The following is a 15,060-nucleotide window of genomic DNA, read 5'->3' as shown; positions in this document are numbered from 1 at the left end:
AATCAGAAAGGTGGTATTTTTATGTTAGTTGAAAACACTGGATGGAGTTTGTTGGGTTTCGGGGAAATTAGGACTTGGCTATATTTAAGTAAGAATGATGTTTATTATTGCCTCTCAGAAGATAGGAAAACCTAGTTAGAGATAGTATGATAATTTCCAAAGAATGAACCAGGATAATGATAGATGAATTCCTTAGGATGGTTAAGCTCCTTTATTTATTTATTTATTTTGAAAAAAACTCCCTCACATTATTGCCTATACTCTCCTACTGTCCTTGTGATGGAGAATTTGAGATCCAGAGAGGTTAAGTGACTTGCCTGGGGCAAAAAATAGGTCATTGACAGCTCAAGTCCATGTCCAACACCTGGTGGATTGTAGTTCTTTTATGACCAGATCATCATACTAATTCCCTAGGAATTCATAGTGTATATTCTAGTGTGCCAAGTGGTTTCACATCATTTCAGGAACATCGCATTGCCCTGGCAGGTAACTATTATTAGTAAATCTGTTTTGTAGATGTGACCCTCATGGAGGGTCAGTGATTTGTTCACATTTGGAGTGAATCATGTAGCATATCTTAGACCCAAATCCACATCCTTTGGCCCTTTTTCTGCGTAGTGCTCTGTCTCTGTACTATGGCTTCTCTTGTACACTAGGGGGCAGCAATGCACTTGTAGTTGCTTTCTGAATTCTGGGCGGATACATTCCAAGTAGAAGGCAATGATTTAGAGTTCCTGTGGATGGTGTTCTAGAATCTATTATTTTAGAAGATACATATAGTATTTGTCTGCAGCTTATTTTCTTTCTTACATGTACCTACTCTATCCACATTGACACTGACACAGAAATGGTTGTTATAAACATGTGGAGAAAATGAACTGGAACCAGGCATGACTTTGGTGTCCTGGGTGAATAGTCTGCATAAAATCGTCAAACCAAAGTCCAGGCAATTCCTGAACATTTGAATGGGAAACTCGAGATATTGACCATATGCATTAATTAAAAAATTTAAGGTTCAGATTTAGATATTTTAGATACTTAGCTAAAATATCTAAATCTGAACCTTAAATTATTAAATATATATGTATGTGTATGTATGTATATGTATATACACATATGTACACACACACACACCCCTTTAGGATCCATGGATTTTAGATACAGTAATATTTTCCCGAAGCTTTGGCATTTCCAATAGTCAATCTCAACCAAAGTTCCAATGAACCCTCCTGATGCCAACTTTGTGGTATAGGATAGTGTTTCTCTGTGGGAGGGGAGATTGGGGGTATGTCAGGATCGCTTGGGGGCTTTTCAAACCACACGTATAAACACAGAGTGCATGCCTGCACACTCCTACAAAAATAATGTGTATGTATACACGCACACACAGTTGACCCTTGAACAACACAGGTTTGAGCTGTGTGGGTCCAGTGGGCTTTTTACAGTACAATGCTATATTTTCTCTAGCTTATATTATTGTAAGAATACAGTATATAATACATATAACCTAAAAATGTGTTAATTGACTGTATTATTGGTAAGGCTTCTGGTCAGCAGTAGACTATAAGTAATTAAGTTCTTGGGGAGTCAAAAGTTACATATGGATTTCTGACTGCATGGTGGGGGGTCAGTACCTCTAACCTCTGCATTGTTCAAGGGCCCACTGTACTAAATTCTAGCTAGGGTTTTGGAGAAAAACAGATGACTATGGTTGAAGAGGATTTTTCTTAGAGATACCAAGTGCCACAGCAAAGTGAAAGTGTAATTTTGTAACATGCCCCAGATCCTTCTCAAAGGACACTATTGTCCTCTGTTAAAAAATTTGTCCTTGTGAGAAGGCCAGGGCGAGTGACTGGGAGTGGGTGCGTGGGTCAGCTGATGGTGTTTGCCTGTCCCTCCTCTTCAGTGCAGTCGCAGGAACTGCCAGGTATGCGTCGGGCAAAGCTTGTGATGCTTCATGAACTGTAGTCACGATTCTTACTGCCTTGTTTCATTGATCTAATCCCCTTGTGTTTCCCAGAACATCTCGCTTTGCCTCATTCCCTGAATACTTGGTAGTGCAGATAAAGAAGTTCACTTTTGGTCTTGACTGGGTTCCCAAAAAATTTGGTAGGTATCTTTTGCATGCTTTCGCTTAACACATCAAATTGGCCATTGGAAAAAAATGGCATGTGAAAGGGGCCCGTGTGGTTGGCTGTCAGAAATCGTTCGATTTCATTCTTTTTCCATCGTTCCCACCTTTCTCTTTCAAGTCGAGAGTATATGATATGCACTGACAATAAAAATCACCCCGTGTCCCCCACCCCTCCAAAAATGCGTTCTGGAATGGCTGGATTCTAAGAGTCAAAATGGGATCCCCACATTATCAAATCAACAATACTTTCCAAACTTTAACATGCATACAAATCACCTGGGATCTTGGCAGAATGCAGGTGTTAATTCAGCAGGTCGGGGGTGGGGGGCAGGGATTCTTTATTTCTTACAAGCTCCCCGGTGATACTGATGCTGCTGGTGCTGCTGGTCCAAAGCCCACACGTGGAGGTGCAGGTAACTGAAGATACATGCTCCTCTTATTAGCTCTCCTTGGCCTCTGAAGCAGGTGGGTGTGGCTAATGGCAGTCACTTACATCACGCAGATTTTATTAATAATGAGTACAGCCAGGTGCTTTAAATTGTCAAAAAAGGAATTTGATTTTGGCTTCCTTTGGCTTTTTTCTTGTGAATTATAAAGGCCCTCGACCCTTGTTAGAGGTTTGAGTTTTCCAGAGGATGTACAAGAACCTTTTCACCACCATCAGGATCCAACGTCAAAGTTGTTTTTAGGCTGTCCTCCGTGCCACGGCAGTACACGTTTCTCAAGCAAGTGTACCTCAGACTGTTTGCCAGGCTTTTAAACATTTTGTGTTTCTGAGTGCTTGAAAAACAACTCAGGCCTTACACTGGTTAATTAAGCACTCACCGGGTCTTCTGGAGAGTGTAGGTGAAAAGAATGTGAAATCAGGCTGGTTTCCCCGGGAACCTCAGCCGCTCAGTTGTCAGGGCACTTGTTTGCCACGTGACAGGATGGAGGGCGCTGACTGCAGAATAGACCTTTGAGTTCCTGGTGGAATGATTTTGCGGCCAGCATGCTCCGCACTCAGCCTTTCCTCTGTGGACCTAGGAAGAACCTGAGAGAAAACTGCTTTCTCCTAAAGGCTTTCACCTGCCTTGGAATTTCCGTAAAGGATAAAAACTCCAGATCAGATTTCATAGACTTGCTGAATTTAAAGGAGCCTCGAAGCCCGCTTTAATGAACCTGAATTTCTCTGTGGAGAACAGTTGTATTGATTTTGTGGGTCAGACAGTATGTTTGTTTTTGCTGCTCCCTGAGATTGAAAAAAAATTTTTTTTTAACTAAGCTTTTTCTTCGGGTTGTTGTTTTAAAATAAGATTTACGTACCTGGCATCATAACTGGTTTTGGGGATAGTATTTTCAAGCTCTGTTTGCTAGCCTGGAAGACCTATCCCACACCAACATTTGGACCCATTTTTCATTATTATTGTATCTGAATATAACACTAAATTTCAACAGGCTCTTAGACTGTTAAATTTTGTATTTGAGTAAGTCAGCACAGTAACAACTGACCCGAGAAGTTAGAAAAAATTTCCCAAGACTAATACACTTAAGATTGGATTTATTTCTTTAAAACTTCATTCTTTATTACCTTGGTGAGAATGATCACAGGGTCCTTCATGATCTGAGAAAAGGTGTAATCTAGGGGTTGCAAACTCCACTGCCTCATATGGCTTGGGGGATAAGGTAAATGGCAGAGTACATTGGATATAAGAAACGTGTAGTCTAGCTATCTTAACCTTTCTTGGGTATTTCCACTTTGGATAAAGATGTGGCTTAGAACGACATTTTCTTACCAGAACAATCAGAATTGCAAATATGATGTCAGGGCCATGGGGGCAATCGGGAGCAGTGGGGTCTGTGCCCTACAATCTTGTAGGGCACATATTGTCTGGAGTGGAAACTGAAGATCAGCCCCAGGGCAGTTGTTACCATATGAGAATATTTGTTTTTCAAAATAAGCTGGAAATATGGATCTTTAAGTGAAATCTTCTGATTTTAAAATTGGAATTTGTCGCCAGCATTTTAGAAACATCAGACATTCTGTTTGCTACAACTGTTCTTTGGGCTCCCAGTTTGCAACCTCTGGCTTGTTCAGTGTGAAATGCTCTGTATCTTCCCCCTGCTTCTCCATTAAATGTAACTAATCTCAGTGAGTCTCCTGGTCTAGGGATTTACTCCAGGGGACTGAAAAGCATCCCTTAGCTCTGCCTAGACACATGCACATAAGAGCTAGAGGTGCTGGTTTTAGGGGGCAATTGTGGGTTTTGGGGGAGTCTGGTGAATGTAATCTCTCTCACTTTGTAGATGTTTCTATTGATATGCCAGACCTACTTGATATCAATCATCTCCGAGCCAGGGGGTTACAGCCAGGAGAAGAGGAACTTCCGGACATCAGCCCCCCTATAGTCATTCCTGATGACTCAAAAGGTACCATTGTCTGCCAGGAGGTTGCTCTCTTACCCCTCTACCCACCCCACCCCCAGTGGAAGAATCTCTTATCTTTTGCCACTCTGTTGTCCCTTGGCCATCTTCCTGTGTTGTAACCCACTGTAAACGCACAGTAGGGAGGCCTGGCTGCAACTGTAAACCTCAGGTAGACATGGGAAAAGGCGCAGACCCGTCATGGGTAGTTGAAACGGACCTGCAGAAATCACTGGCAATAGAGGGCAGCAAATCTCCAAAATAGTCTTTAGGTTATGCAGCCTCTGGCTTCCCCTCCCTTCCTTCCTCTCCTTCCCTCAAATAAATTGGCCCGTGGGGAAGAGAAGGAGCGTGTTTTCAGTAGGCTCTCAATCTTGAGGAGCTGTGTCATCTTGGGAGTCCTCTGGACAACCCAAAGGGGAAATTCAGTAGCGTGTGCTGGTTTTAAACATCTTGACCCCGTTTCACCTCCCCAGCTTTGTCACTGCTTCTTCATAGCGAGGGAGCGAGATTTTTGTTCAGAATATTTAACTTTTTAAGGAAAAAGGACAAGCAGATAATAATTGTTTCACTTTTGTGGATCCAAGGACAGTGTCAAAAAATCTTGGTTTTATTTTTAGCTCAGTTACTGATGAAATCAGTTTCATTCTGTTTCCATTTGCTTACCTATTTGCTTCCTGTTCACCTTTTTAATCAGTTAATTAGGTCAGTTAATAGTGCTAGAGCACACTGGGCCCCTCTTCCAAAGGTTTCTCATCAGTTGAGCACTGAATATTCTTGGTGACCATGTTCAGGTGCAGAAGAAGGGTAAGGTGAATCCAGGAGACTCAAGATAGGATTCGAGATTGGCACCTATGTTCCATTATTCTCGGACGCTAAGTCAGATGTTAAACTGTAGAGTACGGAGAGTACAGAAGGGGCCTGTACGTGGGACACTCTGGGTTATGTGGTAAGAGTGGTCCACTGAAGGGGCCAGAGAGCAGAGATAAGGAGTATCAGAGGAGTACAGGATGGTTTATTAGCCCTGTTCCTGCTTTCTCTGATGTTCTTAACAGAATCCTTGGTTTGTAATTATACGGAGCCCTTAGAAATACAGGAAGATAAATTATTTAGTTCACTAAGGTGATAACCAGAGCATCATGTTTTATCTGGTTGAAATGCTTGAAACCTGTTTATTTTTACTCCCTACTGTAATGATTTCATGTTGTACAGGCTGGGTGGTGTGTGTGGTGGGGTGCTGGTGGGTTGACCACAGCATGGGATCCTTAGGGGTGAGGGATTAGGGATTGCCCTGCAGGGACTCTTTTTCTTTCTCTAAAACTCTTTGCTGTGCATTGATCTCATTCTCTGCCTCTCCATTAATTTCCAGATCGCCTGATGAACCAACTGATAGACCGTATGTACCTTTTGAAATTTTTCTTAGTGTCCTACACCAGTGTCATTGGTCTGACATTTATCTGTGGGAATTCAATAAAGGGGCATTGTTCTTGCCGTGTGGTTGTGTACAGCTTTTCCCGGGTGGGAGGGATTCTTTGTCTGCAAGTTCAGTTAGCAGCACATGTAAACCAGTGACATGGTGATTAGTGACTCCGTAGCTCAGGAGGAAGATCATCAGCCTGAAAGCCAACCGGCCCTGGGCTGGAAACTTGGCCCTGACGTTTATGACTACAAGCTAGAAAAATTTACTTAACTTCTCTGAGCCTTAGTCTCTGAGCCATAGCCCACTTGTATGAAGGTGGGCTCGTGATGCCATTTCTTCCCACTCTGGTCATGAGTAGGACTCTTGATGCAGTGATGGCACAGTGGCCAGGCACTTTTTTCCATTCCTGCTGATGGACATGTAGAGATGACTCATGACTGACGGGACATGGTAGCATTAATTAATACTCTCAACGTTAGTAGTGTCATTGGATTGTGTGTTAATTTATAGATTTTTAGTTCCTTAATCTTATAGGAGTTGATACTCTCGGTTTTCTGAAAAGAATGCAATAAACCATTTCTGATGAGTATTTAGATATTAATTAGGAGGAAGGGGGAATGTTTAACACTAAATACTCCGAATTTTTCTGTCTACAAAGACCTTCCAGAGACAAACTATTGTTAGTTTATAAGTTCATGTGTTTTACATTGCAAATGACTGATCATGTGCCTTAGACCTCAACATTTCCTCTCCTTGGTCGATTATCATTTGCTCATTGCTATAAGCTGTCGGGGATAGCGAGGGTCTTGGGAAAACCATTGCGTTTGTGAATAATTTAATTATAATAATAACAATGGTTGGTATTGCTCTGGAATGGTTACCATGAGTCATACTGTGTTTATTATTTTACAAATCCTTCCGATCCTATATAACTTTACTGTTCATACAAAATCCAGCTTCTCATTTGATTATTACAGTAAGAAGGAGAGGGCAGGTAACCTTTGAAGAGTATAAAACTGAGACTTGGGAAACTTCAGAGACCCCAGAGCTGGGAGCAGAATCTGGGCCGGGAGTCAAGTGTGCTTTTCGGGCCACGTGACCTTTTCTGGAATGTGAGAGGTCTGCGGGCTGCTTTTGCTTCTGCAGAGAGCTGTTCTGTAAGGCTTTTGCCCCAGGGGAAGGGAGTCTGTCTCTGACCCAGAGCACTCAGCCAGTCTCCAGTGTTTAGGGCTTGGCCATTGATTTCCTCCCAGATCTAAGCCTGCTGTCTTATCAGCAGCCACCTGTACTCTCAACGGGAGAAAACAGAATTATCTGGGATGGTTTAACATTTGCACCCCACCTTTCTCAGATTTTTAAAGAATAACTTTAATTGTTTTCTTATTATGGGAGTAAAAAGATATTTACAAACTGTGGGTTAACCGTTAAGTGTCCTTTATGGTTTCATCAATTCATCACTCATCCATAACCATTGTTAACACTTGGTGTATATCCTTCTGCTGGCCTGTGCTTTCCTTACTTTATTTTTCACAAAAATGGAATTATACGTTTTCAGTCTGTTATTAGAGACCCCCATAACCATTTATTGAGCTGCACTTCCTAGATTACATTGTAGGGAACATTAGAGTCTCTCAAGACGTTGGAAGGGGTTCTGTAGAAAGAGTTTCCTAGTTTCCTTAAGTGCAGGAGTCTTTATGGCAGGATTTTTAAGTCTTCGCTGTGCTAACGCACATTGTAAATTTCTAAGGGGAGAGTAGAGAATGTAGATTTTAGGACTTCTTTGGCCATGGAAACCCCTTGTTTTGTGGTTCAATAATGACATCTTTCTTAGGACATCAGGCTGTCATAGAACAAAACTTGGGAATCACTGCTGTCCTAAATCATTGCTTTCTTAAAATCTGGTATTGAAAAGATGGTCTCATGTAAAAGAGAATGTTGATAAACACATTTCTTTTTTCTTTTTAGAAAGAGAGAGTGCGGGGGGTGGGATGCTGGTGAGAAGGAGGGGGAAGAGGGAGAAGCAGAGAGAGAATCTTTTTTTTTTTTAAAGATATTTATTTTTTTTAAAAAATATATTTATTTACTTATTTATTTGACAGAGTGAGAGAGCATAAGCAGACAGAATAGCAGAGGGAGAGGGAGAAGCAGGCTCCCCACTGAGCAGGAGCCCGATGCGGGGCTCGATCCCTGCACCCTGGGATCACGACCTGAGCCGAAGGCAGTCGCTTCACCAACTGAGCCACCCAGGCACCCTGTAGAGAGAGAATCTTAAGCAGTCTCCATGCCCAACATGGAGCCCAAGGCGGGGCTTGAGCTCACGACCGGGAGATCATGACCTGATCTGAAATCAAGAGTCGGACACTTAATCTACCCAGGCACCCTGATAAACACATTTTCAATATAGTTTTTATAGAACAGATACCTCTAATCCTCATTTCACTGCTACTACTCAGTTCTCCTAGTTGCCATCTTTGGCAGAATTTTCAGTAGATTAGAGACCTCAGGATGTAGAAAACATAAGGGATGTATTTTGTGCTCCTGTTCCCCTCCAGTTGTTGGATAATTTCAGAGCACTATGTAGGTTTATATACATGTATATGTATACATATAAACATGCACATGTATATACACATACAAAAGTGTCTCCATAAAATGTAACAGGTGTATGTATATATACACATGTACACGTGTATTATAACCGCACATATTTCTGTGTATATCTGTGTACACATACATATATGTATATACACACATGCTATAGGTTTTTATGTATGTTTTATACATTATGTATAGATACATGTGCTTATCTGTGTCCATGTATACACACACATACATACAGACACATACACATACGTCTTTACCAGTATCTATATGTCATTATGAGAAAAAAAAAACCCTCTGTGTCTAAGCCCACATTAGGTTTATAAAGCTATCTCTCTCTCTCTTTTTTTTGAGATTTTATTTATTTATTTGACAGAGATTACAAGTAGGAAAGAGAGGCAGGCAGGGAGAGAGAGGAGGAAGCAGGCTCTCCATGGAGCAGAGAGCCCGATGTGGGGCTCAATCCCAGGACCCTGGGATCATGACCTGAGCCGAAAGCAGAGGCTTTAACCCACTGAGCCACCCAGGCCCCCCTAAAGCTATCTCTTTTAATATCTTAAATGTATACCATTACAGAACATATTGTGTCCTTCCATACTTAGCATGTGGGCTCTCCATTTCCCAGAGCTGATTACTTCCTTTGATTGCTGATATACTTAAAGACCTGGCATAACTTCCTACGAGATTTAAAGCTTTTCTCTTCAGTTTTCAGTGATAGGAGAGATGGCTGTAGGAGAAGTCTTGAGAAGGATCTGAGAGACTGCAGTGGTTCTGGGAATACACCCAATCTCCCATATGAAATTAAGGAATTGTTTTTCAGTGTTTGGATTGTCTAGGTGGTTATTGTGGTTCCTATTTAGGTCAAAGACATTTAAGCTCAAATGGTATAATATTTAGATGAACTCAAACAAAGCAGAGGTAAAACACCATTTATACACCAAACAGAAGAGCATTTTCTTTGGATAGCATGTGCTGGTAGATGAGGAGAAGATGGGGTGAGGAGAAAGAGAGTTTACGTTTTTACACCAGAGTGTTCTGTTGTGCTCCGTAGCCTCGGACATTGATGAGTCATCAGTGATGCAGCTGGCCGAGATGGGCTTCCCTCTAGAAGCGTGTCGGAAGGCTGTGTACTTTACTGGAAATATGGGAGCCGAAGTGGCCTTCAACTGGATCATTGTTCACATGGAAGAGCCAGGTGAGTGGTTGGAAGAGGGGATAGCTTTGGAATCTGATGGGGTTGTCAGTGATGCTAAGTCTTGGTCCTTCGGTGTCTTCTGAATGGGTCCCAGAAAATGACACTTAACTCATAATTTAGCTTCTTAGCTCGCTTTCTTTTGTCCCTCATAATTTACACTCTCAGCTCACTTTCTCTGCTGCAATGAGGGGGCACTTTGCTTGTGGAGCAAAGTCACAATGTTCGTCTTTACTCTTAAAAAAATATATATTATGGAGGGCACGTATTACATGGAGCACTGGGTGTGGTGCATAAACAATGAATTTTGGAACACTGAAAAAAATAAAATTAAATAAAATTAAAAAAAAAATAAAAATCTTATTGCATCCTCAAAAAAAAAAATTATTAGCTTTCTTGAAATGTAACTCACCCTTTTAAAGCAAGCAATGACCACCAGAAAGATGTAGGATATACCAGCATATGTCAGAGTTGTTGCTAGCTCAGTCCCAGACCACCACAGTAAAGTGAGTATCATGATAAAGTGAATCCAATGAATGTTTTGGTTTCCAGTGCATAGAAGAGTGATGTTTATACCATACCGTAGCCTATTAAGTGTACAATAGCAATATGTCTAAAAATGTACATACCTTAATTGAAAAATACTTTGTTTTTGCTGCATCGACTGATTCTTCCTTTCATAAATGGTTGCTGTGTAACACGTGATGTTATTTGATGGAGTTTCTCTTACAGTAGAACTTCTTTGAAAATTGGAGTCAATCCTCTCAAACCCTGCTGCTGTTTTGTCAACCAAGTTTATGTCATATTTTAGGTCTTTTGTTGTCATTTCAGCAGTCTTCAGAGCATCTTCACCAGGAGTGGGTTCTATTTCAAGAAACCGCTTGCTTTCTTTACTCATCCATAAGCAGCAAATGCTCATCTGTTAAAATTTTATCATGAGATCGCAACAACTCAGTCCCGCCTTCAGGCTCCTCTTCTAATTCTAGTTCTCTTGCTCTTTCCACCACGTCTGCAGTGACTTCCTCCACTGAAGTCTTGAATGCCTCTAAGTCACCCACGAAAGGTGGCATTTTCTTCCAAACTGCTGTTAACGTTGATATTTTGAGCTCTTTCCTATGTATCACAAGTGTTCTTAATGGCATCTAGATTGGTGGATTCTTTCCAGAAGGCTTTCAGTTTACTCTGCCGTATCCATCGAAGGAATCTGTGGCAGCTACAGCCTTACAAAATGTATTTCTTGAATAGTAAGACTTGAAAGTTGAAATCACTCCTGGATCCATGGGCTGAAGAATGGATGTTGTGATAGTATTCATGAAAACAACATCAGTCTCACTGTTTGTCTGCGTCAGAGATCTTGGGTCACCAGGTGCATTGTCAGTGAGCAGTCTTATTTTGAAAGAAAGTTTTTTTTTTTCCCCTGAGCAGTAGGTCTCAACAGTGGCTTAAAATATTCAGTAAACCGTGTTATAAACAGATGTGCTGCCATCCAGGCTTTGTTCCATTTCTAGAGCAGAGGCAGAATGGATTTAGCATAATTCTTAAGAGTCCTCGGATTTGTGAAATGGTCTATGAGCATTGGCTTCAACTTAACGTCACCAGCTGCATTGTCCCCTAACAAGAGAGTCCAGCAATCCTTTTACACTTTGAAGCCAGGCATTGACTTCTCCTTTCTAGCTATGAAAGCCCTAGATGGCATCTTCTGCCAATAGATGGCTGGTAACTTGCTACTTCACCTTGTTCATTTATGTTATGGAGATGGCTTCTTTCCTTCAACTTTGTGAACCAGCCTCTGCTAGCTTCATTCTTTCCTGCTGCAGCTTCCTTCCCAGCCTTCGTAGACTGAAGACAGGGAGGGCTTTACTCTAGACTAGGTTTTGGTTTCAAGGGGATATTGTGGCTGGTTTGGTCTTCTGTCTAAACCTCTAAAACCTTCTCCATCAGCAATGAAGCTGCTGTGCTCTCTATCATTGGTGTGTTCACCAGAGGAGCACTTCTCATTTCCTTCAAGAATTCTCCCTTTGCCTTTACAATTTGACTCTTTGGTGTAAAGAGGCCTAGCTTTTGGATTATCTCAGTTTTCAATATCCCCTCCTCTCTAAGATTAGTCACGTTAGCATTTGAGTTAAAGTGAAAGATGTGTGATTCTTTCTTTTGCTTGAACATTTAGAAGCCGTTGTACGGTTAGTAACTGGCCTAATTTCAATATTGTGTCTCAGGAATAAGGGGGCCTAAAAAGAGGGAGACTGGAAAATGGCTGGTCAGTGGAGCAGTCAAAAGATACACAACGTATGGATTAAGTTTGCTGTTTTATATGGGTACAGTTTGTGGTGCCCCTAAACAATTACAATAGTAACATCAAAGATCACTATCACAGATCGCATAATATACTAATAAAGAAAAAGTTTGAAATACTGTGAAAATTACCAAAATGTGACTCAGGGTCATGCAGTTAGTGAATGTTGTTGGAAAAATGGCACCAGTAGGCTTGCTCAACACAGAGTCGCCACTAACCTTCTATTTGTAAAAAGTGCATTATCTGCAAAGTGAAATCAGGTGAAGTGCAATAAATTGAGGTCTGCCCATACTACTAGCTAATAAATGATAAGGACTTGAAATAGAAAAATGTACATGAAGGAATGGGGCTGTTTAGTAAGATTTTGCCTCTGTCTACTTTATTAAGGTTTAGTTTACCATAGACCATATAATTCACCCATTTGAAGTGTACATGTCTGTGCTTTTTAGTAAGTTATCAGAGTTGTGCAACTATTACCACTAAGAATATTTTGCTGTAGGGACACACAAGCTATTTATCTTTTCATCTGTTGGTAGACATTTGGGCTATTTCCAGTTTTTGACTACTGTGAATACTGTAGCTATAAACATTTGAATACACATTTTTGTGTGAACATGTTTTAATTTCTCTTGAGTGGAGTTGCCATGTCATATGGTAATTCTGTGTTTACCTTTTTGAAGAACTGCCAAAGTGGTTTTCACTTGGCTATACCGTTTTACATTCTGCCACAAAGGGTGAGCATTCCAGTTTCTCCACATCCTCTCCAACCCTTGTTACTGATGTTTTTATTATAGCCATTTCAGTGGATGGGAACACGGTAGCTCACGGTGGTTTTTATTTGCATTTCCCTGATGACTAATGATGTGTAGAGCATCTTTCCCTGTGTTTGTGGGTAATTTATGTATCTTTGGAGAAATGTCTATTCAAACTGTTTGCCCATTTTCAAGGAGGTTGTCTTTATATTGTTGAGTGGTTCTTTTCATATTTTGAATACAAGCACCTTTCCAGATACATGATGTGCAAATATGTTCTCTCATTCTGTCAGTGTTTTCACTTTCTTGATGGCATTTTTTGAAGCACAAAAACTTTTAATTTTGATAAAGTCAAATTTATCTATTTTTCTTTTGTCACTTGTGCTTTTGGTATCATTTCTGAGAAATGTTGCTAACTTAAGGTCTCTTCTTACGGAGCTGTTTTGAGTTAATTTTTGAATATCGCCTGAGATGGGCATCCAGCTTCATTCTCTTGCATGTGGACATGCACTTGTTCCAGCACCATCTGTCGAAAAGACTGTCCCGTCCCCATTGGAATGGTCTCGGTACCCTTGTCAAAACTCAATTGACCATAAATCTGTGGGTTTATTTTTGGACTCTCTGAATTCTATTCACTTGATCTATAGATTTATCCTTATGTCAGTACCAACTCTCTTAATTATTAGAACTTTTTAGGTATTTTTCCTTCTTAGCTGGTGTTATTTCCTTTTTTTAAATTAAACATTTTTAAAATTTAAATTCAATTAATTAACGTATATTGTATTATTGGTTTCAGAGGAACAAGTCTTTGATTCATCATTCTTATATAAAATCCAGTGCTCATTACTTAACATGCCCTCCTTAATGTCTGTCACCCAGTTACCCTATCCTTCTACCCACCCTCCCCTCCAGCAACCCTCAATTTGTTTCCTATGATTAAGAGTCTCTTATGGTTTGTCACCTTCTCTGGTTACGTCTTATTCTACTTTTCCTTTCTTCCTCTATGATCTTCAGTTTTATTTCTTAAATTCCACATATGAGTGAAATCATATAACTGTCTTTCTCTGATTAACTTATTTCACTTAGCATAACACTCTCTAGTTCCATCCACATTGCTGCAAAAGTATTGTTTATTTTAAGACTAAAAAAAGAAAAAGGTCTGAGTGTGACTCTCTTCCCCAGATTTTGCCGAACCACTGACCATGCCTGGTTATGGAGGAGCAGCTTCTGCTGGAGCCTCTCTTTTTGGTGCTACCGGATTGGATAACCAGCCTCCAGAGGAAATTGTCGCTATCATTACCTCCATGGGATTCCATCGAAATCAGGCTGTTCAGGCGCTGCGAGCCACAGTAAGCACACGAGGTTGTGCGAATACCCTCCTCTTATTAGAGGCAGTGTGTCTTTCTGTCAGCACCAGTGGAGACTTTCCAGTGTCCTTTGATCATTTTGAATTATGTTTGTCTCACTCTGTACCCCACCATGGCCCACAGAGATTTATTTGCTTATATTCTACGTACAGCTAAAATAAATGATTGGGGGAAATGATACAGTTTAAGAATAAGGAGTAAAAAACAAAACAAAACAAAACACACACACAAAAAACCCAGGGAGACAGCTGGGACAAGATGAAAGCAACTGAAAGACCAAAACTGAAAGAAACTCTGTATCATCTGAGTGTTTATTATTAGCAAGGCTCCAAGATTTGACTTGGAGCTTCCTTGTGGCCTTGGAGCACAGAGAGATGCATGAGAGTCCATATTCAATAAGGCAGTTCTTTGGGACAAATTTTGCTTTTCTGATACCAAGACCTTAAAGAAGTGTCTCTCAGAAGTCCTCATAGAGAAGACTAAAGGCTCCTGGGAATTCCCCACTTCCATGTCTGTGGAGGGAGAAGATTCTTCTGGTATTCATGTCCTTCCTGATGTTGTCAGGAGAGAAGGGACCATGAAACTAGATGGTGGGTGGAAATCTTCCCTTCTCAAGGTAGATATTTGTTTAATATTGAAAGGAAGTTCTTGTTTTTGTTTTTTTTTGTTTGTTTGTTTGTTTTTGTTTTTTTTTAACCCATCCTTAATTGCCACACTGTGTATAGTTTTGAGGGGTTGTCTGCTACTAATTCCTGCTTACCTGTCCTGACCGGTTGCCTGCAAGGGTCCATTGTCATGGTGGCTCTCAACTGACTCCAGGAGTGTGGCTGGAACAATCTGTTTCACTTTAATGCGCTTGAAATATCTCAAGCAGAGTTAGTTTCATTCAGGGTACTTG

The 15,060-nt window shown here is 40.8% G+C and overlaps 1 protein-coding gene across 2 annotated transcripts in view; it reads left to right on the top strand.

The window, feature by feature from the left end:
- The window catches only part of USP13 (ubiquitin specific peptidase 13), a 107,650-nt gene that overhangs the window by 76,308 nt on the left and 16,282 nt on the right, over positions 1–15,060 (top strand). For both annotated transcript variants that reach the window (XM_032340111.1, XM_032340120.1), the window contains exons 14-18: positions 2,021–2,109; positions 4,421–4,543; positions 5,907–5,933; positions 9,610–9,753; positions 13,978–14,144. In XM_032340111.1, coding sequence (XP_032196002.1) covers positions 2,021–2,109; positions 4,421–4,543; positions 5,907–5,933; positions 9,610–9,753; positions 13,978–14,144 — 550 coding nt within the window. The remainder of the gene's footprint in view (positions 1–2,020; positions 2,110–4,420; positions 4,544–5,906; positions 5,934–9,609; positions 9,754–13,977; positions 14,145–15,060) is intronic.

Source organism: Mustela erminea, chromosome 1, assembly GCF_009829155.1.
Source record: "Mustela erminea isolate mMusErm1 chromosome 1, mMusErm1.Pri, whole genome shotgun sequence".
Lineage (NCBI taxonomy): Eukaryota > Metazoa > Chordata > Mammalia > Carnivora > Mustelidae > Mustela > Mustela erminea.
Note: the sequence above shows the minus strand (reverse complement) of the source record. Positions and strands in the feature narration are given on the sequence as shown.